This window comes from Pollicipes pollicipes, unplaced genomic scaffold, assembly GCF_011947565.3.
Source record: "Pollicipes pollicipes isolate AB1234 unplaced genomic scaffold, Ppol_2.1 Scaffold_6686;HRSCAF=7923_pilon_pilon_pilon, whole genome shotgun sequence".
NCBI classification, from domain to species: domain Eukaryota; kingdom Metazoa; phylum Arthropoda; class Thecostraca; order Pollicipedomorpha; family Pollicipedidae; genus Pollicipes; species Pollicipes pollicipes.
In genome coordinates, this window is record NW_023596921.1 from 45,551,325 (window position 1) to 45,573,821 (window position 22,497).

General features: G+C 50.4%; 1 protein-coding gene and 1 long non-coding RNA gene across 2 annotated transcripts; one reads left to right on the forward strand and one right to left on the reverse strand.

The window, feature by feature from the left end:
* Window positions 1–2,211: 2,211 nt before the first annotated feature.
* On the forward strand, window positions 2,212–4,147 carry LOC119108612 (uncharacterized). Its single transcript, XR_005095318.1, has 2 exons — window positions 2,212–2,320; window positions 3,613–4,147. It is a non-coding gene; the product is annotated as an uncharacterized LOC119108612 (long non-coding RNA).
* A 2,090-nt stretch (window positions 4,148–6,237) lies between these two features.
* On the reverse strand, window positions 6,238–21,481 carry LOC119108424 (glycine receptor subunit alphaZ1-like). Its single transcript, XM_037231994.1, is given in 10 exon segments — window positions 6,238–10,594; window positions 10,928–11,101; window positions 11,152–11,280; window positions 11,611–11,754; window positions 11,756–11,842; window positions 12,718–12,873; window positions 12,875–12,948; window positions 17,276–17,407; window positions 17,903–17,985; window positions 21,228–21,481. Coding segments are annotated over 10 exon segments (1,473 nt in total). The 3' UTR covers window positions 6,238–10,354.
* Window positions 21,482–22,497: the final 1,016 nt, after the last annotated feature.

Sequence of the window (22,497 nt, forward strand, 5' to 3'; positions counted from 1 at the left end):
TCATATAACAACACCAAAACTACCTAAGAATACGAACAAAGTTAGTTTTTATTCAAAATAGCAAAATTAACCCTAAACTGAGGTAACTTACCTTGCATTTTCCAAAGATCAGAAAGATATAAGCTGCAAGTACTATTATGTTTCATGTTCATAACGAGTTTTTAACAACGGCAAGTGACCCCGACGAATTACGTGTGGACATATATTTTTAGAAGTGCACCTCTAGCCTAGCCTAGGCCACTGATCCTGGCAGATGAAAGCTTGACATACACAAATAATGTTAAATTGATGGATGAAATAAATACGACAATTTTGTGCTGCTCCAAGCGTTTGTTATTGATCTGTGCTCGAAGAACCGTAGAGGAGGTCAACTTCCCCGGCTGAGCGCGCTTTTTATGCAATTTTACCGTTCTGTGAATCCATAGTCACGGACATTGGGATACATTTAGTATTTTTTTTTATAGTCACTTATCTATCAGCTTGCTTCTTTGAATGAAAATCGGTATATTCTATATCGTATTCTTCGATGCCCCCCCACTTGGCCCAGCCCGCTATTCTCGCAGCCGTCGCAATGCACACAAGTCAGTGTGGAAGGATGTCGTGCAGGCTAAGATGAAACTAGAGTAGGATAAAGATGGGAGTAAAATGTGGGGTTGTATAAAGAGGGTTTTGTGACTGGCATGGGGGAAAGATATACCTGTCAGGCACTCATCAGCAACGAAGGCGCCAAGCGTGACCGATAAAGGGTTAAAGTTGAGAACATCGGTAGATATAAGTCGGTGATAATACGAAAAGGACAGCACAAATTAACGATAGCGGCCTTCCTTTTGTTACGTTGAAGCTCATGCCCTTAACCTCTATGTCAATGTAGTACTCATGCTCATTTGTCGCTGGAAATGTAAAACCTCATTCAGTTTATGATTCTACCCTTACACTGGAGAAGAAGAAGATGTTTTTATTTCGGGCGGGAGGAGGAGTACGAGCACGCTGAGCATGATACTCTAACGATGCTCTCTTTGTGTATGAGAGAAGCCAAAGGTATCACGCCTCAGAAGGCAAGACCGCTCTATTGATTGTCCTGCTAGGAATTTCAGCTGGACTTACTGACCGTCCGTCTAGAGCATAAACACTGATAGTATCAATACTGAACAACAAATTAGAAACACGGCTACGGCACAGTTCTGAAAGGAATGTATATCGTTCAGGTTTTGCGGGGCACACCGCACGTGTCCAAAGTGTGCCATAACTGAGAGCTCACTGCAGTGCTTACTTGCGCCGGCCTCCAGGCGTATGACTACTTGAGGCCTCCGCGATTTACCGGAGCCTGAATTCCCCAGAAGTTTTGGTCGAGAGTTATTTTGGTGTTAGAGTGCTCAGTGCTGTTATATTGGGGTACTCAGTGTTTTTCACATGTACTTTCCAGAAACGCCATGTCTAGCATACCGGCTGCTGTTAAACGCTTGTAACCTTTAGCGGATGGCAAGTGGGAAGTGATGTTTCATATATATATATCTATATATATATATATATATATATATATTTCTCTCTTCTCTCTCTCTCTCTCTCTCTCTCTCTCTCTCTCTCCTCTCTCCTCTCTCTCTCTCTCTCCTCCTCTCTCTCTCTCTCTCTCTCCTCTCTCTCTCCTCTCTCTCCTCTCTCTCTCTCTCTCTCTCTCCTCTCTCTCTCTCTCCTCCTCTTTCTCTCTCTCTCTCTCTCTCCTCTCTCCTCTCTCTCTCTCTCTCTCTCCTCCTCTCTCTCTCTCTCTCTCTCTCTCCTCTCTCCCTCCCTCTCTCTCTCTCTCTCTCTCTCTCTCTCTCTCTCGCTTTCCGTCTTCGAGCGCTGAGGCTTGCCGCCAACCGTTCCAAAAGCCATGACGAGGCACTCCCAGAGGTTTGATGTGTGCAGTGTCAGGCTACTACGAGCAACACTTCGCTGGGAGTGATCTGAAGCGATACTACGACTCCCTGGACAAGAACGCCGCATGCCGCGGGATCACGCCGCCAAGCGGTGCTGGCACTACCAGCGCCTCTGGCGGCCATCTGGCAACTACAGCTTCAGTTGGAGGTCCCGCGGGTGTCGCTGCCGGCAACGGCTCGAAAGCCGCGGGCGCTGGCGCGACCGGAGCCCCGGCGGGGTCGACAACAGCGGTGCCGGCGGGCGGCACGCCGGCGGTCATGACGACGGTCATGACGCCCACAGCCGGCACGGTAACCACGGGCCCGGCGGCCATCAGCACCCGCCAGATCAGCCGGCCGGCTCTCATGTGCACAGACCCGCCGACGGCCAGAACGGCACCGGCGGGGGCCAGAAGATTTGCCCGGTGAGCACATCGCCGACTTAGGTGCTGATCGGCCCATCTAACAACACATTCTCACGGTAACTTTCTATGACGGAGCGCGTTTCACATCAAAGGTTTATACCGACTGGTCCAGGTCCGGTCCAGGTCCGGTCTGGTCCAGGTATACCGACCGACTGGTCTGGGTCCAGGCTATGTTACAGAGAAAATATAGCCTGCGGCGTATTTGGCAGCATCAGCGTGATGAAGGTTTGGTGCACATGGTTGTAACTTGAGGCCCGCACAGTCAGTGGTACACGATATCTAAGACTGCCTAAATGCAATCAGTTGAGTACGGGCAGAAATACGAGCTAGGTAAGGCATAGTATCTGGTTTCGAAGCTGAGTTACTCTTGATATTCCCATCGTCAGGTGAACCAATACACCCACCCCGTATTCGTCCTGTTTCCTCCGAAAGGCTCGCCTTACCGTGTGCACGCTGCGGTGATCAGTCATGAGTCCGTCTCATGACCGTCCGGCTGGGAGGAGCAACACCAGGGCGGGAGCAGACCTCGACGCAGGGTGCCTGCGCGCTGCGAGACTGAGGGGGGGGGGGGGGGGCGACGTTCTGTGACAGCCACAGCACTGCCGCTCATTTAGCCTCTCGGCTCTCACATCAATCTCATTGGTCTGAAATTTTAAACTATGGTCGACACAGCTCAAACCTAAGGCAAACACAAACTGGGTGTGGTGTGCGTGAATGCACATGAATTATGGGCGTACTGACAGCAGGCTGTAGGCGCTGTGCAGAATGCTGCTGCAGTCGTGTGTTAGCAGGTGACGGAAGTGATTTTAGTCCATGGTTGTCTGACGGTTTTCTGTGAAAGTCGCTGAAGATCAACCGCATGCTGCATAGTATTTGTTTGTGCCAGACCACCGACACAAAAGTCTGCGTTTCTAATGTAATGATAGGCTATGTTACAAGAACAAACAATATTACGCATGGCCACGCAGCCTATGTCATCAATGCCAGAATTCATTTAAAAAACAGAGAAAACAGAAAATTACTTAATAAATCGATTAAGGCTGCTCTATCTCAGCAAGGATTTTAAAGTCAATTAATAGGAGAGGAACTTTTACTTACGTTGAACGCATTTCTGTCCGTGGTTTATAGCGGTCAAATTTATTTCACGTAGACAAAGGTTTCGTCAGTTACGTATGGCCCTTAGTTTCTCAATGATAAAGTTCGTGCATGTCTGCAACTTGAGTGCTTGTGTGACGCCGGTGCCAGCGGAAGGAGGGAGAACGGGGGTGACGCTGCTGTCACGGCGGTTGCAGGAGCCCCTGCCATTCCCGGACCGAGTTGCCACAGTGGATCGTCGAGAGAGCCGTAACGTCTACATGTGCGGCAGCCGCGCCGCCTGGACCGCCAACGGCGTGCTGAACCGCTGCCGCATCACCAGCGACGGCATCGTGGTGCAGCACTTCTGCACCTGCTCCAGCGACCTCTGCAACGGCGCGCCGCGTGCCGCCGGCCCACCTACAGCCTTCGTGCTGCTGGCGGCAGCGCTGTACCGCTTGCATGGTGCGGTTGGCTGAGGGAGCAGTCGTGATGGCCAGCGGGTGGAATCAGCTAGAGGTTAATCGGGGTCAGCTGGAGGACTATCAGGGGTCAGCAGAGGGCAAGCATGGATCGGCGGGCGGAGATCGATGGCGGCCGCAGGTGGCGCCAGCTGATCGTTAGTTCGATGTGATTACTTGAAAACGACGTTGAGGTAAAATGTGCACAGCCTCCAATTCATTGGCTGCATCAAGATATGTTAGTGAGGAAATGAATGCTAATTCTCCACACGAAATAAACGTCAGAATTGTATTGATGACAAGTGATGCAAGAAGTAAGCACCACAACGCCGTCTGCTTTGAACGCTCGGAATGTAGAGCAAAATAGCCCAGGTTGAACGAATGAAACCAGCGACACAACTGGAGCACGTATCACACTGCACAACTTTTATGCTGCACGCTTGGGTGTGGAATGTAGTACGCCAAGTGTAGCAGCGGTCATGTTTAGAATGCTTGAGTATGCCTTAACGTAAGTTGCGAGGAACGGGTTAAAGAGTGTGGCTTACATTTGTATCGGGTCTTGAACTGAATTAGGCATTTTGAAGGTCATTCGGTGCAGCATTTGGATCAGAGCTCTTTCATCCACTGATAATCATATCGGGATTATTGAATGAAGGAGAAGGGATACGGTGGGGCAGGACGACATGTGCCTGAGGGACCAGCCGCCGAGCCCCAGCACGCGCCTGGGTAACCGGCTAGATACCCTTCGCTCGGGTGGGGGGGGGGGGGTAATTTGACCCTCCCGAGATCTCGGGAACTGAGAAAGCTAGACACCAATTTTATAGTGTGCTGACCTGTACGTGAAATCACTTAGGTTAAAGTTTCAGGTTCCTAGGTCATGACCTTCGGGCCAAGTAATGTCAAAGAATGTCAAGTTCCAGGTTGGTCTTCAAAGTGCCCCCACAACTTAGATAGCCGTTTCTAAGCAAAAGGTCACGTGCTCATTTAAGGTTAATGAACTTGTTGGACCTTTTGAAGGTCAAGTTGACCAAAATAATGCAAGATTGTTTTGAGCTTTACATTTGATTAAGCGGCAAAGATTACGCTAGACAGTATGTTCCTAAAACAAAATGTTGACCTGAGTCATTTCAGGTCAATGACCTATTCTGACCTGTAAGAAGTCCATGGATGATGTATAATGCGGTTCCTACTATCAATACACTCGAAATGAGCACCAAAAAATATCCAATCCAGCAAGCCTTGAGTAGGTAACAAACCAGGGTTGATTTTTGACCTTGTGTGTCCTTCATACCTAACCTTAGGTCAATGTAATTTCCTCATTCAACCGCTGTGTTGCCTAAGAAAGCATCTCCTAAGACCTAAGATAGGTCAGCGACAGCGACCAAGGTACATTTAATTTTTCACGTCAAACAATCCGCTATTCAATTGTCTACAGCTATGCAAAATTTGGCGCGGCTACGCCGCGTTGCTCGGAGACCATTCTGAAAAAACCTTCCGGGGGAGGGGTCAATTTGACCCCCACCCCACCAGAGCGCGTGTTAACCCCTAGGCAAGGACCCCTGTGCGGAATATGCGCCGGGCGTCCGGACGCAGTCCCCTCCGAGCATGCCCGTACAAGCGGGGCGTCGCGGGGATGCAGGATAGGGAACGAAGAGGTTAAGACAGTCGGATTTTTTTTTATCGGGAATTACGGTTTGTGCTATATAATCAAAGAAGTTGGATATGGTTGCTAAGAAATATGGAAATGTGACCTCTTATAGAAAACCTTAAAATAGCACATGAGCTGAGTATGTAATATAAGTAAGCACCTCAAGGTTGCTAATAAATATGCAGGAACACCACGAGGAAAGCGCAAAAAATACAAGAACATAACGGTTATCTGGTTAAGGGCACTTCCAGCATCGCCCCGGCCACCTCTCGTGAGAATAAAGTACAAGTGTGTGCTAGGATTGCTAGTGTGGTAATTGCGCACGGCTAGTTTGACAAGACCTCAACGTAATGAGAGTGTTCCAAGACGCAAGCACGCAATAACGCATTGAGGGGTGCATTACTGAACAGGAAAATTGCGTTGTCTAGAGTGGTCCTTTTATCATATACCAATGTTTATAAGTAAGCTTAGTTAATCATATCGGAGACTTGCTTCAATGTTCTCAACTATCCAACATTCTCGTTCATATTTCGTGCCGTTCAGTCAGCTGAGTATGATTAAGATGTGATGCCGGAAGCGTCACTGGCATGCCAACTTGCACATCCCGGGGAAAAGTTTGCGGTATGATCTCTAGTTTATTGATGTGTGCACAGGAATGAACAGTGGTGGGTGATGATACATGAATGCAGTCTTTATACACCGCGGCGTGTTTCAACACAGGAATTGCACACCGATACAGTAAGAAATACATCGCACGCGCTTCCTCCATCGTAACTTGATGACTGCAAACCAACCACCGTAACCACGAGTGAAATATTTAACTGACGTTTTCATTACGCGCCACCCCTTCAGGTATGTATCAATACCTTAAATACTGAAGCCTTCAGTGTGTTGACTCAGGTCTAGAAAGACGGACGAGGAGGCAAAGCAACGGGCAAGTGTGAGCATTAGAATTACCACGCATCTTAATAATTCACATATTTCAAACCAGTTTCTCTCTACTGTGAATAATGTCGTGAGTTAGCTGACGAATCCAAACATGCTAAAACCTATACAGATCCCTCACATATCTACGATCCATTTGTTCACTCCAACATTCTGATCTTGATGAGTTTGAGCAACACCTTTTATGAGCATGCGTGCATCGTCAACCTTCATCCTTTAACTTTGGCGAGCAAAACGACACCACATGAAACCTTAAAGCTACAGAAATGCATTCATTCAAGGGATTTGCATAACATAAAGCAGCAAAGCATTAAACAGCCCACTCACGACGCCACATTCTAAATGATTCAGTAACGTTTCGCGCAACATTTCGCAACATTAGGAATGATGACAAATGCCAGTGTGCTCATGTCCATACGTTCACTTTCTCGTCAGCTGGGAATAAACAACGCCACAGCAGCTAGGTGGGTGAATGTCGTCACAGTCGGCCAACTTTACGACCACTCAAAGTTGAGCTCGTAGTGGACCTATGGCGTGAGGCGTGATGAGCGTTGAACTTACAGAACTGGTGATTCTGATTAAAAAGAAGACAAAAAGACATGCTAAACTCATTATTCCATTGCCTATGGTTATAGAATTGTGTTCTTTTGGAGAGCCGGCGGAAATGTCACTTTAAGGCACTGACGTCACAGAGACGGATCTTGATTCCGGCAGCACGGCACCAGCAACAGGCACTTTATCAGTACCGGCCGTGGTGGACATGCATTTCAACTCACAGCGTTGACCTTTGACGTCAGCATGAATTGTTTGCCAGCGTTACAAGAACGAAAACGGGTGCTGGTGCGAGCCAGGATTACTTAACATTACCGGCGCCCCGACCGAGCGCAAGGTGTTCATCAGGTTACAGTTTTGGGAAAATAACTTGTCTAAATCTAACCTATTTTCTTTAACAGTTTCAATTGTGTTGGTAAAAATCCATCAGGTCATGACCTGGTGCCGGACAAAAGTATTTAAAACAGACATTACCTCCTCGTGACGTCGAATAAATCACGAAATAACGCATAGACAGGACAATACTATAATATTATGAAAAGATGATTATGGAAACCGAACAAAGCAGAATATAATCTGAGTCAACACGTTCTAAGAAATGAAAAATATGTCTTATAAGCAAGTCAGATTCCATGTCACATGTCCGCTGCATGAAGTCTGAAGAAGACTGTTCTAGTCCATGGGAAAGACTTGGTGTGTTACTCTGACGTAATCCCTGAAGTTCAAGTTTGATTATTTCTGGACGACAGCACCTGGGCGTTTTGAGATCTACGAAAGGATGACCAATAAACCAATTCTTAAACTGGGTAGAAGGCTATCTACTGGGAACGTAAAGAAGACATGAATGAAGGTGACGCAGTTCAGCGATCTGCCTGTTTCCATGTTCACCACAATAGTCAGTGCTGTAATTAACTCTATTGGGGGTCAGCTATCAGCAGAGCAACTGACATGACTGAATGGAACGTCATCTGCAATCGACACACACAATGGAGCTATGCGTTTGTGGGGACTGACAAAAGGAATGTCTCACTCATTCAAGCATAATGAGTTGCCAAACAACAGAACATTGTAAGCCTGTCTACCTGGCAACAGGCACTTCTCTACTGTTGACCAAAACACACAATCAGCCCGACAACCAAGACACAAAGGACTATGATTGAGCAGATGGGCTCTTATGTTTACATTGTCAACTCAATGCAGCATACCCTCTCAAATCACAAGTGAAAAGCAACGCCTCTCACATTCACAATAACGGCTGTCGTCCGCGAATCAGCTACAGCTACATTGCGTGTTCGCGGATATCGTAGAAGCCTAAAATCGCAAGCATGATTGGTGAACAGGTGGATCATAGCGTTGTTTAAGTGTGCTGTCCATTAGTATGACTTTTCTATGGATGTTCCACATATGCATTGTAAGGCGTGTATCATGGAACCAAGTCTGCACGATTAGATCAAGACGTGTAATGCTGCCACAAACGCTGAGCTCTTCAATATTTGTAGAATACAGGCGACATCTCATTTTGCTCAGCAAAAATCTGAAGTCCCCCAGTGCACAAGTGCTGGCTGATGATGGGCAGGTTTCGAACCAAACAAGAACGGTGTATGATCATTCTATCAAAAGTACTGGCTTAATAAATATTTGCGCAGATGCGGTTACGTAATATGTCAATCCACTAGATGACAGGCCCGTGCAGTCCCGTTCTTATCAGAATAATCTTATGCTCAATTATATGAAAACAATACGTTTTTTATCCTGCTTGAAACATCACTTTTTCGACCGGAGCACGTATCAAAATGCTCTTCCATAAATGAAAACAATTTCGCAGCCAAGTACAAAATGAACAAGCACCAGAGCCTAGTCTTGAAAATTCCATGCTTTGCGTTCATAGATGTCACAATTTGCATCTTGGAGGAACATTTGCGTTATGTGCTAAAACACCAGATGTCCTATGCTGGAACGATTAACAGTAATCTATTGGCCTGTTCACCTTGGTGCATTTTCAGGCGTCGAAAGCTGGTCGAAAGGTAACGTCTGGTAAAATGTGAGACGAGTAGCGCATAACCGAAAGTGCTCAAATTGGGATCCCAAACAACTAGCTCATTGCAATGTAACCGATTCCTAAGGCCCATATAATCGCTTAAATTGTCCTCAGCATTCAAGCACGCTGGGGACCGCAAACATAAGTTGCGTGCCAGTCAGTCAAACATGCGACCAAACATCCCAGGGCACCTCTTCTCCAGAGGCAGGCCAAGCGTTACCAGACGAAAAATGTGAGAAAAGGCATGTTCGATCTGTAGCGGCGATGGCTATTGAAAAGTATGACGATTGTAACGAAAGTGTGCCTTCAGCAAATGCCCAGGTTATAGTCTGGGATTTTGTACAGGCACCCCAAGCGTACCAAAAACAGACTTAAGCGCTTGTCTGATCAGACCATTGGGCGGATCTTATACTGAAACGTGACATAAAGAGTGAAACGTATCGCTAAAAACGGAAACACGCAATGGATACAGAGAAGTTGACGAATGGAACGCGGCTTAATTTCAGAGGCATGTTTCAACTCTGGCGCGGTCATTCACGTTATGTCTCAGGGTGGATCGCACGCGCAAGCAAAGGGTTTGTTCGTAATGAGTGCATGCTAATTAGTACCACTGAGATGATCGTATTTTGGTGACATCATTAATTATATTTCGTCCAAATGTGACAGCATTCGTCTCAATGATATTTTGAGACACGACATCCGTGAAAAGTTGGACACTGGCCCACTATTACGTTCCGCCTCCTTTTAAGATCCGTCGACCGTCTTTCATATGTTACGAGAAGGGCGTAACACTGGACGTCGCACTTAAACGGGCATCGCGACATAATTTTTACGCGACGGGGCAGGTCTCTTATATTTCAATTTCGGTACGACGCCCGCGTTAGAAGGATGCTGTCTTTTACGTTTTGGTGCCCGCTATGATGCTTGCTCTAGACATACAGGTATACCTTATTTAGCGAGCAAGATGCACCTACCAAATATCTAGTCAGAACCAAGAATAAGAGTTAGTCAAAACTTCATAAACAGCGGGGATTTCTTCCTCAGAACACGATAAGTTTGCTCACGCCTCGTGGTTAAAGTATAGAACACTTCCTTTTCATTACAAAAGTTGAGTTACATCACACACACCCCACCGCTCACTCCAGTAGGATGCACCCGAAAATACTATACGCCACCTCTCAGTTCATTTGATCGGGCGACGCCTACCGGACACCAGGCCAGCAGGGTCGCGCTGGCCGAATCGCATCGCATCGCACCGCATCGCATCGCATCGCATCGCAGCATCGCGGCCCGGCGGGCGCCGCTGGGCCGCGCCCTCACATCTGCGGTCCGTTGAAGTAGAACACCACCCAGTACACCGTGTTCAACACCACGAACGACAGGGGAAAGAAGACGCGCGAGAAGCGGTCGACGAGGATGGCGCGGTGCCGCTGCTCCTGGGACGTGTCGCGCAGGAAGGCCGACGGCTGGGGCAGCGCCGCCGCGAATATGGCGCCGTTGTGGAGCGAGGCGGCGTCGCGCGGGCCGTCACTCATCGGCAGTCCCTCGGCGTCCGTCTGCGGCGGACAGACGGCCAATCAGACGTCAGGGCCGTCCCGACCGCCGTGCGGGAGCCAGCTCTGACCGAGGGTGGTGAGCCGGCCCACCCCTGGCAGCAGCTGGCTCTGACCGGGGTGGTGAGCCGGCCCACCCCTGGCAGCAGCTGGCTCTGACCGGGGTGGTGAGCCGGCCCACCCCTGGCAGCAGCTGGCTCTGACCGGGGTGGTGAGCCGGCCCACCCCTGGCAGCAGCTGGCTCTGACCGGGGTGGTGAGCCGGCCCACCCCTGGCAGCAGCTGGCTCTGACCGGGGTGGTGAGCCGGCCCATCCCTGGCAGCAGCTGGCTCTGACCGTGGTGGTGAGCCGGCCCACCCAGGGCAGCAGGTGGCTCTGACTGGGTGTGGTAAGCCGGCCCACCCAGGGCAGCAAGTGGCTCTGACTGGGTGTGGTAAGCCGGCCCACCCAGGGCAGCAGGTGGCTCTGACTGGGTGTGGTGAGCCGGCCCACCCAGGGCAGCAGGTGGCTCTGACAAGGAGTGGTGAGCCGGCCCACCCCTGGCAGCAGCTGGCTCTGACCGGGGTGGTGAGCCGGCCCACCCAGGGCAGCAGGTGGCTCTGACTGGGTGTGGTAAGCCGGCCCACCCAGGGCAGCAGGTGGCTCTGACTGGGTGTGGTGAGCCGGCCCACCCAGGGCAGCAGCGAGCTCTAACCGGGCTGGCAAGATCTAGTCAGGTCCTGATCACCCTCAAGAGGGAAGACTGGTTAGCGAAACACCGTCGCAGGACAGAAGCTGACCCTTCGACTAGAAGGCAGCACTCCAATATAAGAAACCCATACTAGACTAGCGCAATGCAATAGTAGGCTGCTGGAGGATGACATCTATTCCTTCCAACTTTAACATTGGGTTTTGTCCCATACATAGAATGAACTGCATGTCTTAAAAGATTGATCTTCCCACTTGCGGGACGGTTACTGCAACCTCCACGCTGAAAACGCTCCCAGCCGTACCACCTCTCCTGCTGCTAACACCCGTGCCCGGCTCGAGTGGCCAGACTCGGCGGGCTCGCCGCGGCTGCTACCCTGTTGATGTCGCCGTGCGGGGCGCCTCCTGCGCACTGTCAGCCGCCTGCGCACGGAGCGGATACTGCGCCGCATCAGCGACTCGTCCGCGTCCACCAGGGTCGCCCATGATGACGTTCACCATGGCGTACTCCATCAGCGACAGGAATACGAACACTGTGCACGCGTTCATAAATACGTCGATCGCCTGTAGGGGGGAGGTGAGGGGACGGGGTCAGACGAGTACCGCTGATCACGTGGGTGGATTAGCAGAGGAGGAGCGTAAACGAATGACGTGAGGGTTGGTGACTGGAGATGAAGCGCAAGGAGGTTGATGTAAGCAGTAAGGACTCTCGAAATCCTGGCTTTTCATAATTTTACTTACTTCTTGCGCTACAAGTGGCGGCCTCCAGCTCCAGCCGCCTTGTATATATCAGGATGTCGTGTTAAATATGTCATCAGAGCAGAGTTTGGTTTTATCTTGAGTATTTCTGTCAATGTTTGACTTTTCAAACGTGATCATGGTTACGGGGTAAACAAGATTAAGCAAACAGAGGCGTGGATCCAGAAAATACTTGTTATCTGTGCACACTACCACTTAAAAGATGTCCACATAATAAAAACGATTCGAGATAAAAATTCGAGCTTAAGCTTCTTGAAAGAAGTCAACATAACAAAGATAATTCGAGCTTTCCCTTCTTACCAGCAGATACACGGCACTATTCCAAGTGCTGTATAAAACAGCCAGTGACTTAGCCGGAAGGTTCAACGTTGTTGGAAGATTAAAGATTCTGGCATCTTTTAGTGCGGTATTTATGCAGATTAGTAGCATTTGCCGGATCCACGCTTCCTGTTTTTCATGTAATGTTTTTGCTCAACCTCCTTCACTCAACCATGATAACGTTCAAACACTGACTATTGACAACATAATCAGCATTTGCTTGAAAACGTCATTTGCTAGTGCCCGTTCACTGAGTGCTTTCTATAACAGTGAAGGCCTGTAGCTGTCAGCTAAGGACTCGCTTTGAAACCGCTATCTCAAGCCATCTTGCTGTACGCCCTGACGAATCCCCTGCATCTTACCTTGATGTACGAGACGGGTGGGAGGGACTTCTGCGAGTTAGCGTGCTGCGTGGACAGGGTCAGCAGAGAGGTGACCCCTAGGGTGACTCTGGCTGGTACCGCCTCCGGCCGGATCCAGAACGAGATCCACGACATGATGACGATCAGGCATGTAGGGGATGTACGTGTGGAAGAGGTAGTAGCCGAGTCGACGCTTGAAGGTGAACACCACCTCCACGCAGGTGAAGCTTCCTGCAGACGGTTGGATGGTGATTAGTTTTTGCTGTCATCGTCGCGAGGCTGGAGTTCATGTTCGTTTCAACCAGTTACAGACGGATAATCCCAAATTAACACAGCGACAAAGTAACAAAGAAAACATGTTCATATAAAGCATTGTAAGTAAATGTCCGCATGACGTCAAAGGCACTGAGCCAAAAATATTACTCGATAAGTTTATTGTCTTGTAACAAAAGGTAAATGTGTTGCTAAAATACGTAACACAGCTATAGCAGATCCCAAACAACTGAATATCACTACTCGCATTCCTCGTCTTTGACAATAACGGGACAGACTAAAATGCCATCATCCCTATCCCTATCACTAGGGTACACTCGTCTTCCATAACACCCAGGCTATCGCAAAAACTTTGCAGCATCATTGCAGCGCATGCGGCGCACTCCTGACAACAATGAAGACATATTAACCGGGAAATATGGCGCCACACACCACACTTTATTCAACACTGATTTTGCCAGTGTACTCAAACCCTTTTACACACACACGATTTGACCAATAAAACGGGGTACAATTTCTAAAACGACGGCATTGACGTTTATTTTAATATCGTTGTTCGTCTTCCCGGTGGCGGTCTATTTTGCATAGCGGCGCTGGGCTAGTTGTACGTAACAGTTTAGCTTTATGAAGCTGGTTACAGTCTAGTGGGCCCATAAATCAGGACGTAAACTCTATTTAGGACGAGCTGTTAACACAACGCCACCGTCAGAAGCTTTTCACGACCGATTTCGTACAACAATACGATATAAATGGTGTAAATGCGTCGCCAACAGTGTGAAGGCGTGAGTAACGTGCACGTGTCATTTTGTGACCACCAATCCACTAAAACTACCGACTGTTGCGCACAACAACTACCTGCAACGCATATTACGTGGTTGATAACAGGGCATGGAACCTAGGTTTTCAAAGTCGTACGCACGAATCCAGATCCCGACAGAACGGGCTGGGTTAGTAGCAATGTGACGTCTTTAAAGTCTATTCGGTTACCCTTCCCTGCCAAGTTACACCAGTCACATATGACGCTACATCAGTACGCGACCGAATTGCCCGAAAGCCCCAATAACAAGCCTACCAATCAGCCAGCCCGAGTGGTTCCGAACATATGGCGCGAGCGGTCCGCAGGAGCGTCGTCTGTGGGCTGTACCGCAATGTCTCTTGACACGGCGGCGCAGTCTACATCACGGCGCTCGGCCGCCGGTACTGCGGCTTGCTTCGTAGTCGAGCGAGGGTTCCGGTGACGTAACAACCGAAAGACACGGGACATGGAACATGGTAACAAAGAGGATCTCTTCTCTTTAACAGGCTGACATCGGTTAACAGAAAACTAACGCTCAGAGTTCGCAGAAAGTGACGAAACAAGACACATTTGGCTTCTTGTCTGACCGCGAGCATGATACCACTTTTGAACGGCATCATACAGTGCTGTTAATATCTGCTCTCCTCTATACATTACAGAGTTTAACATGGCAGCTGCTGTGCCGCGGCATCATTTCTGCACCCATTTCCTTTTTCAAATTCAAAAAAGGAAGGGCGGTGGCACCCTTTTACGAGGCGAGAGCGATGACGGCGATCACAGTGACGCTCAGAGGCTGTGGACCGCCGCGATTTCAGTCGGAACCTCCCGTGAGGGCCGGATACACTAGCATCTTGGCCATTACCTCCACCAAGTGCTTCTGTCTTATGGTATATATGAAGCAAAGTAAAACAAAATAATATCTCAATCCACGCCACGTTTGTCGAAGACTGGGATCATCTACAGCTTTATAAGATAAAACGATTCGATCGGCAACATCCTTGCCCAAGTAACTGAGTAGGAACCGTGAATCATAAGTGGGTGCGGCTTGAATCAAATACAATAGCGGAAATGTGACCCTGGGCGGTCAGGGGTTTTGTGGTGCAGTTCTATCCCTCCTCTATTCTGCGAGCAATCACAATCAAGTCCGAGCGAGTTACCTTATATTACGATTGTTACAGGGAGACCACAAAACGTAAAATGTTATTACTTTACTCAGTAAATATCGAACAGGTTGTGATTTTTGTGTGAAAAAATCCCAGCCTTTGTCCGCCACTGGGAACTAGTGATATTACTGACTTGCAAGAACGTGTTTGCACTAGTTTTCGGTAACGCCCCGGATGGGACGTGAATAATTTTATCTTTTCGGTCTTCCTTCACACAAAATTCGCATTTGCACATTGAACGACCAAAAACCAAATCAAACAAATACCCAATTTTTAACTAAATAAATAGATCAATCTTAGATATAGATAGATAATAACAGACAACAAGAATAACAGACTAGATGTGGACTATGATATGATAAAGGAATAACATAAATATATATATATATATATATATATATGTATATATAACATATAAAATATAAAAGAATAACATATAAAAATATAAAATAATAACAGACTAGAAATGCGTACTTCATCCATGATCTGATTTAGTGCAGTAACAAAGTTTAAAGTTGAATTCAGTACAGCTCCTGCCGAAAATCCAGACCCGTATCTGAGATAAGACCGAACACGGGTGGCAGCGAACCGCGGCCGGCCGACTTGAGTGGCTGACGGCGTAATCCATCAGCGGGATATACGGCTCTGTGTCTATCCTAGCGAGCCGGCTGAGTGCGGGCGCCGTGCTGGGCGGCGCGAAATGCACAGCCTCCGCGCACCGTTCACGGCTCCGTGGCGCCGAATGGCCGGCAGCGGGCGGGCCGGTCCGCCGGCGCTCGGTCCGGCGTCAGCGACGCGGCCCGGCCGGGTGCGCCACCCCTCCCCGCGGGCGCCGAGTGACGTCTCATGTGACGTCAGCTGGCCGTGTCGTCGCGCCACCACCGGGGTATCAGCTGGCTACCCTCCGCCGGCGCCGGCAGAGAGGGAGGGAGAGAGGTGCGGCTCCGCCCAGTCGGCCCCGTCCGGTCTGGTCAGCACGCGCGGGCCGCCGTCGCTCCGGCACGGAGGCGCGTGTTGGGCCGTGCCAAGCTACCGTCAGGTGAAACGGGCCTTCATTTGTGTCGCAGCCTTGTAACGAACGTCTGGTAATTGGTGTTAGCCGCTGACCTTTGCCGTTTGCATGACAAATTGTCTGGTCGTAACATAACCTAGAACTCATTGGTCACCCTTCAAAAAGCGTCACCGACCACCGGTAAACTTCGGAAAATACTGCCAACGACGGAAGCCCTGCAGCTGTTCCATCCATCGTCCACGTCTTGGATGTTCGCAGGTACCAGTGGATCTAATGAGGGATACGCCACAGGATACGAACGGTAATACGCCACAGGATGCGAACCGGAGCGCACGTCGTCGTTAGCTCCCTAGAACAACATTGAGTCGCAAAGAGCGTCGGCACACGACCAGTTTTTCTCAGCCATCCATCTCCAGCAGCCTTAGCACCTGCCCTGCCATGTCAGTATCTGTGCTGAGCACGACCCAAGTCTGACGACGTCACGGGGAGGGTACGGGGAGGCAGAGAACACAGGACCCGACTGCCTGCCATGTTTTGTTCCACATCACCGCTCTCCGGCTGGCGACTCCGGAGCTCCCTCCCCGGCTGGGAAGGCGGCCCCGGAGCCGCGCTCGCGTCGGGCGTCGTCCGGAACGCCGTGGAGAGCGCTTCCGACGCCGGCCATTGGAGGCTGCCTTCGGAGCGCAGCCCGCACAATGCCGGCGATGAGACGCCGTCTCAGCAGGCACACACGGCCGCGGCGACAAATAGGGAACGCGAGACGGATCAAGACAAAAAAGGACTACAGCGTTAGAGACAGGGGCAGGGGGCGAGAGAGAGAGGAGAGAGAGAGAGAGAGAGAGAGGAGAGAGAGAGAAGAGGAGAGAGAGAGAGAGAGAGAGAGAGAGGAGAGAGAGAGAGAGAGAGATAGAGAGAGAGAGAAGAGAAGAGTAGAGAGAGAGAGAGAGAGAGAGAGAGGAAGAGAGAGAGAGAGAGAGAGCGAGGAGAGAGAGAGAGAGAAGAGAGAGAGGAGAGAGAGAGAGAGAGGAGAGAGAGAGAGAGAGAGAGAGAGAGAGAGATAGAGAGCAGAGAGAGGAGAGAGCGAGAGAGAGAGAGACAGGCATAAAAGTTGGCAGGATACGCGCGAAATACGGGACAAACGTGGACGCAACAATATACAGACGCGTTATTTAGTGGCCCATGCACGTGTGTTAACGACCCAGAAGCAACTTGACAAATCATAAAATAACTACAACAACGATATGACAGGCAAAACAAAATATACCCTTAGTAAAAAGCGCTCTTTCCCTGCCCAGCCCCCCTCCCCCAAGTTACCGGTGGCGTAGATGTGAGTGCAGTCGCCAGTGACGTTGGAGACCAGGTCGAGCTGCGGCAGCTCGATGGGGTCCACCTCTAGCGCACCCTCCGGTCCCACAGAAACACCAGGGTCGTCCGTGGTGTGCGACACTGGGACAACGCATCATGGCCAGGGTTATCAGCCGCTAGGGTCATCACTCTTCGCCCTTAACACACGTCGCACGTGAAGGCCCTGCCGGCAGCAGGCTGAGTTCACTAGGCCCGAACGCCTAAGCTGTTCAACGCTGGCCTTGCATGTATGTCTTAAGATATTGACAATAGGGCATCCCCTTCGCTCCAGATAACTTCTGGTGACGCCAATCGATAAGATTAGCCGCATTTTGAAGCCAGCATGTCGCAGCCGATGGAACACGCCAGCGAGAACGCAAACAAGCTATAGCACGATGCCGTGCCGCATCGGTGAAAAACGTCACAAGGTCCGCGGCCGCACGCCATCCTAGGACAGCCGACCAGCACGAACACTAATCAAGCGTGCGCAGTCTTGCAGAAAGTCCCGGCTGGCGGGCACTGCGCACGCCACGGGGGTGGGGCCAGCGGGCCGGCCGCTGCCGGCCATCGGTCAGCCAGCGCCGCCCGGCCACTCACAGCTCTCGATTTTCATGGAGCACTGCTGCGTGTCGTGCGGGTAGTACTGGAAGTTCATGGCACAGGACAGCACCAGCGTCAGCCTGCCGGCACGCGCGGCGGCCGTGAGCGCCTACAAACACCGCACGCCGGTCACGAACAGCAATTAAAGCGACGACAGCGCTCCCGCGGGGCCGACGCGGCGCCGCCTAATGATGCGGCTCCGCTGCTCGCACCGCACGAGAGGGCAGCGCGGCGGCGCCCGGCCGCCGGCTGCTGTTGTGGCCAGACCGGGCCGGCGACCATCGGCGCTGGCGTCGAGAGGGCCTTCGGTGACAGGCTGGCCAGACGCTGCAGCGGCTGTAGCGGTCGGCCGGTGTTTCAGTGAATCGGCACGGGTCCAGCAGTAGGCAGCTCCAGACGCAGCTCAGCCGAAGACCTCGACAGCCTTACACTTAGGTGGCTCATAACATATGGGTGGAGCCAGGGTGGGACGTGAGTTTGCGTGAGTTTCGTAAAGATTCCGTAAGTTTGCTCATCACGTCATGTGCCGTCCCTGTGGTCAGGGGAATAAAATAGGATGTAAGGCAGTTAATCCATTCCACCTGGTTTCGTACAATGAGGAGTGATACCTGTTCAGCCCGATCTGGTGCGCAGTGGCCAGTTGGCAAGCGTCGGGAAGGGCAACGTAGTGCCAGACGGCCCCGGAACATATCTGGATGGTACGGAAAGCCCCCCCCCCCCCGCCTCTAATGAGCAAAAGCACCCCACTGATGCGCCTTACTAGCTGCTACATGCTTTGCAACGCTAACCGGCACATATATCATGCTGCTCCCAAAGCCAGATGCCTTTGGCATTTTCATTCGCACCGCTTTTACAAATGGCTACAATGCCATTTTCTTTAACCTATAAAAAGTTGTTAAACAAAGTGTAAGATAAAATTCGTGAGCTTGAGGATCTCCAAACAACTTCCCCCCCCCCCAAACTTCACCTTTATCGAATAACACGCATTCGGAAATAGCTATGCAGAAACACACAGCCATTGTATGTTTAACACAGCTATTGTATGTTTACACTATCATTCTAGACTTTGCAAAGCACAACTTGGAAGAGTTCGCGTAGCTAGATCTTCAGACAGGCCTTCGCAGTGCACTCTGTATATTTTTACACATTTGTTCACAGTTTCTCCTATATTTTTTTGGGCGTTTTTAACGGTTTATGCCCCAGCGTTGGCTGAAAACGACTTAGCGTCTGCGGCTGAGGTCCAGGGAATGCTCCTAGATTCGCATGCAGAATACGGCTGAACTCAAATGGAGAGACATGAAATCATTATCTGGACATCGGCCTGGAACTGCCTATCTTCTGCGACAACACGCCATCAGAACGAAAACGCATCTCGCAATTCTGACGGCAAAAGGTAGGCAACAGTCAGCAACGTGACGCGGCCTGAAACATTACCCGCAAAGTGCCGCGCGTCTGCGCCAAAAACGCTCGCCAGTGAGCGCCAAAAACACACGCAGCTGTTATCTTAAGTGGTTTTCGGCGGTGCAGCACAGCTCAGCTCAGCCCCTCTAATCTCTTAAACCCGCGTGTCTTGTTGTTGACATGTCATTCAAGATATGCAGGCTCTTATTACGCCAACACATTCAGAAAACGTCTAGCCGGCGGTGCGAAAAAAATTCGACCCTCGAGCGGGGCATGGAACAAGATTCAGCGGCTGGTCAAGGCGAGAACGTGGCCTGCGTACAGCAGCCGCGGGCCTGTGTCCGGGGCCGATCGGTCCAGGCTTGTGACAAATTATCGTCCGGGGCGCCCGCGAACGTGACGACAGGCGGTGCCCAGTCATCAGTCGACGGTCAGTACACGGTCATCAGTCGATGGTCAGCGCACGGTCATCAGATGACAGCCAGCACGGGGCTATCAGCTGACAGCCAGTACCAAGACGTCTTACTACTGACCGACGATCAGCCTAGTACCGACCGGCGATCAGCTTAGTACTGTCCGACGATCAGCTTAGCACTGACCGGCGATCAGCTTAGTACTGACCGGCGATCAGCTTCGTACTGACCGGCGATCAGCTTAGTACTGAGCGACGATCAGCTTAGTACCGACCAGTGATCATTGTAGTACTGACCAGTGATCAGCTTAGCACTGACCCGCAATCAGCTTAGTACTGACCGACGATCAGCTTAGTACTGACCGGCGATCAGCTTAGTACTGACCGGTGATCAGCTTAGTACTGACTGACGATCAGCCTAGTACTGACCGAAGATCAGCTTAGCACTGACCAGTGATCAGCTTGTACTGACCGGTGATCAGCTTAGTGATGACCGACGATCAGGTTAGTGCTGAGCGACGATTAGCCTAGTACTGACCAGTGATCAGTTAGTACTGACCGACGATCAGCTTAGTACTGACCGATGATCAGCTTAGTACTGACCGACGATCAGCTTAGTACTGACCGGTAATCAGCTTCGCACTGACCGACGATCAGCTTGTACTGACCGGTGATCAGCTTTGCACTGACCGGTGATCAGCTTAGCCACTGACCGGCAAATCAGCTTAGTACTGACCGGACGATCAGCTTAGTACTGACCGGTGATCAGCTTAGTACTGACCGACGATCAGCCTAGTTCTGACCGAAGATCAGCTTAGTAACTGGTCCATGCTCAGCAGCTGATAGACCTGCTTCTGACAGGCCCCGCCAGCTGAGTTTTGAGACACGCGCCGACAGTTCTAACTGAACCAAATGGAGATTATGATCGTTCCAACAACAGATGCGATGCCAGCCCCAGAATCGTCTGCTGGTTGTTCAACATAAAAAACGATTATTCTGACAAGATCGTCAATCTTTTCTCAATAATTTAGTCCGAGCCTTTAGATTAATTTTTCTCGGGATCAGTGCCTATTCCAAGCGCGCCTGTTGCGTGAGCTCTGATTTCACTGTCCTAATTGTGAAAATCCAGGTCAACGACAGAATCTTTCAGCAAAACCCTAACATTTTACAATGCATGGCATGGTACGTTCTGCCCGCCTAGGTCACCTGGCTTTTCGGCTGTCACTGACACTGGCTGCGGCCGACCCTCAGGAGCAAATGTGCACAGCGTTTCAACACCACACCACCAGCTATTAGTGAATCGGTGGCAGACACTGAAGTAAACTGAGTGACGGGACGGACAAGGAGCGCCTCATCTGTAACTGTGCGCAATAGTCGGTCTGAGATCGGCTAACAACAAGACGACGGGCACACATGTCTAAAGTCAGCTGCAGCGGAAGCACTCTCTCTCTTCTCCCGCTCTCTCTCTTCTTCTCTCTCCTCTCTCTCTTCTAACAATCTAGCACTCACTTGACCATGTAGAGAATGCTGTTATCGTTGTACAGCCAGACGTAGTGGTTCGGGATGGTCATCTCTTGGAAAGTGACCTGTTTGGCGTTTTTGAAGTAAGAATCTGGGTGCCATATGTCCTTGAGCCAGTGCAGAGGCAGCAGCCGGTAGTAGCCGGTCTGATTCGGCATTTTCTGGTTGAAGCGCAGTCGCTCATCGCGCCAGCTCTGCGCGAAGAAGATGTCTGCCGCGTACGTCTGCCAACCAGTGCACATCGCTGTCAACACTGGATGGAGATGCCGAACACAGGCGTCTGTCAGTCTACAAGCACCGCCACGCACCTATGCCAACCAGTGCGCGACGCTGTCATTACTAGGTGGAGATGCCGAACACAGACGTCTGTCAGTCTACGAACACCGCCACATACCCATCCCAAACAGTGAGCACCGCCGTCGGCAACGGGTGAAGAACAGGCTCTGACACACACGGCTGCTGGGCAGCGAAACACCGCGGCTAGCGCCGAACGAAGTTGTCTGGCGCCTACGTCTGTTAACCAAAGGTCGCGGCCTCAGGAGCTTTTGCTGGGCGCGTCCCGGGGTCAAGTCGAGTATCCGCACCCAGCCGGTACTGCGTCAGGTCACGCATAGGTTACACGCGAGTATCGGGATTGTAACTCCCGAAAGCGAAGATCCACTGTCGGTCGGCGAGATGCGGTACGATCATTTTCATACATTACGATAGCGCCGGCTAACAAGCAGCCAGTCTACCGTAAATCTCAGTGTTCTAGGCCATACGCCTGTAGATACCCGCCCTAGCATCTTGCTCTAACACAAGGGGATCTGATATGATCACTTCTTCCACTGCCGTTGTGTTGGGTTGTGTACACAATACAAACTATGTGGCATTAGTGGGTTGAAAAAGTCAAAGGTGGGCAAATATTGACAGAGCCAAAGCATTAGTGTGTTGGCAAAGCAAAGCCACCCAAGCTTCCTATGTGAAAAGCATTACATTTGTGACATACTAAAATTACAGTAGCTTGGAAGCCAAAACCACACACACCTGGCATGTAATGCTTGAAGGGCATACTGAAGAATATAGGTATCTTTCTCGTTTCCAACTTTGCACAAAACGTGCCACGCGCGGGAATAAAATCCAGTGCAGTCCCACTCCCCAAAATAGTTGGCCATCACTTTCAAAAAATGAACAACAGGGTTTCAAGGGAGACGGGTTAAGAAAAAATAGATTGCTAAAAACCTCCTACATCAGCTCCCAAGTACTTCATTGCTACAAC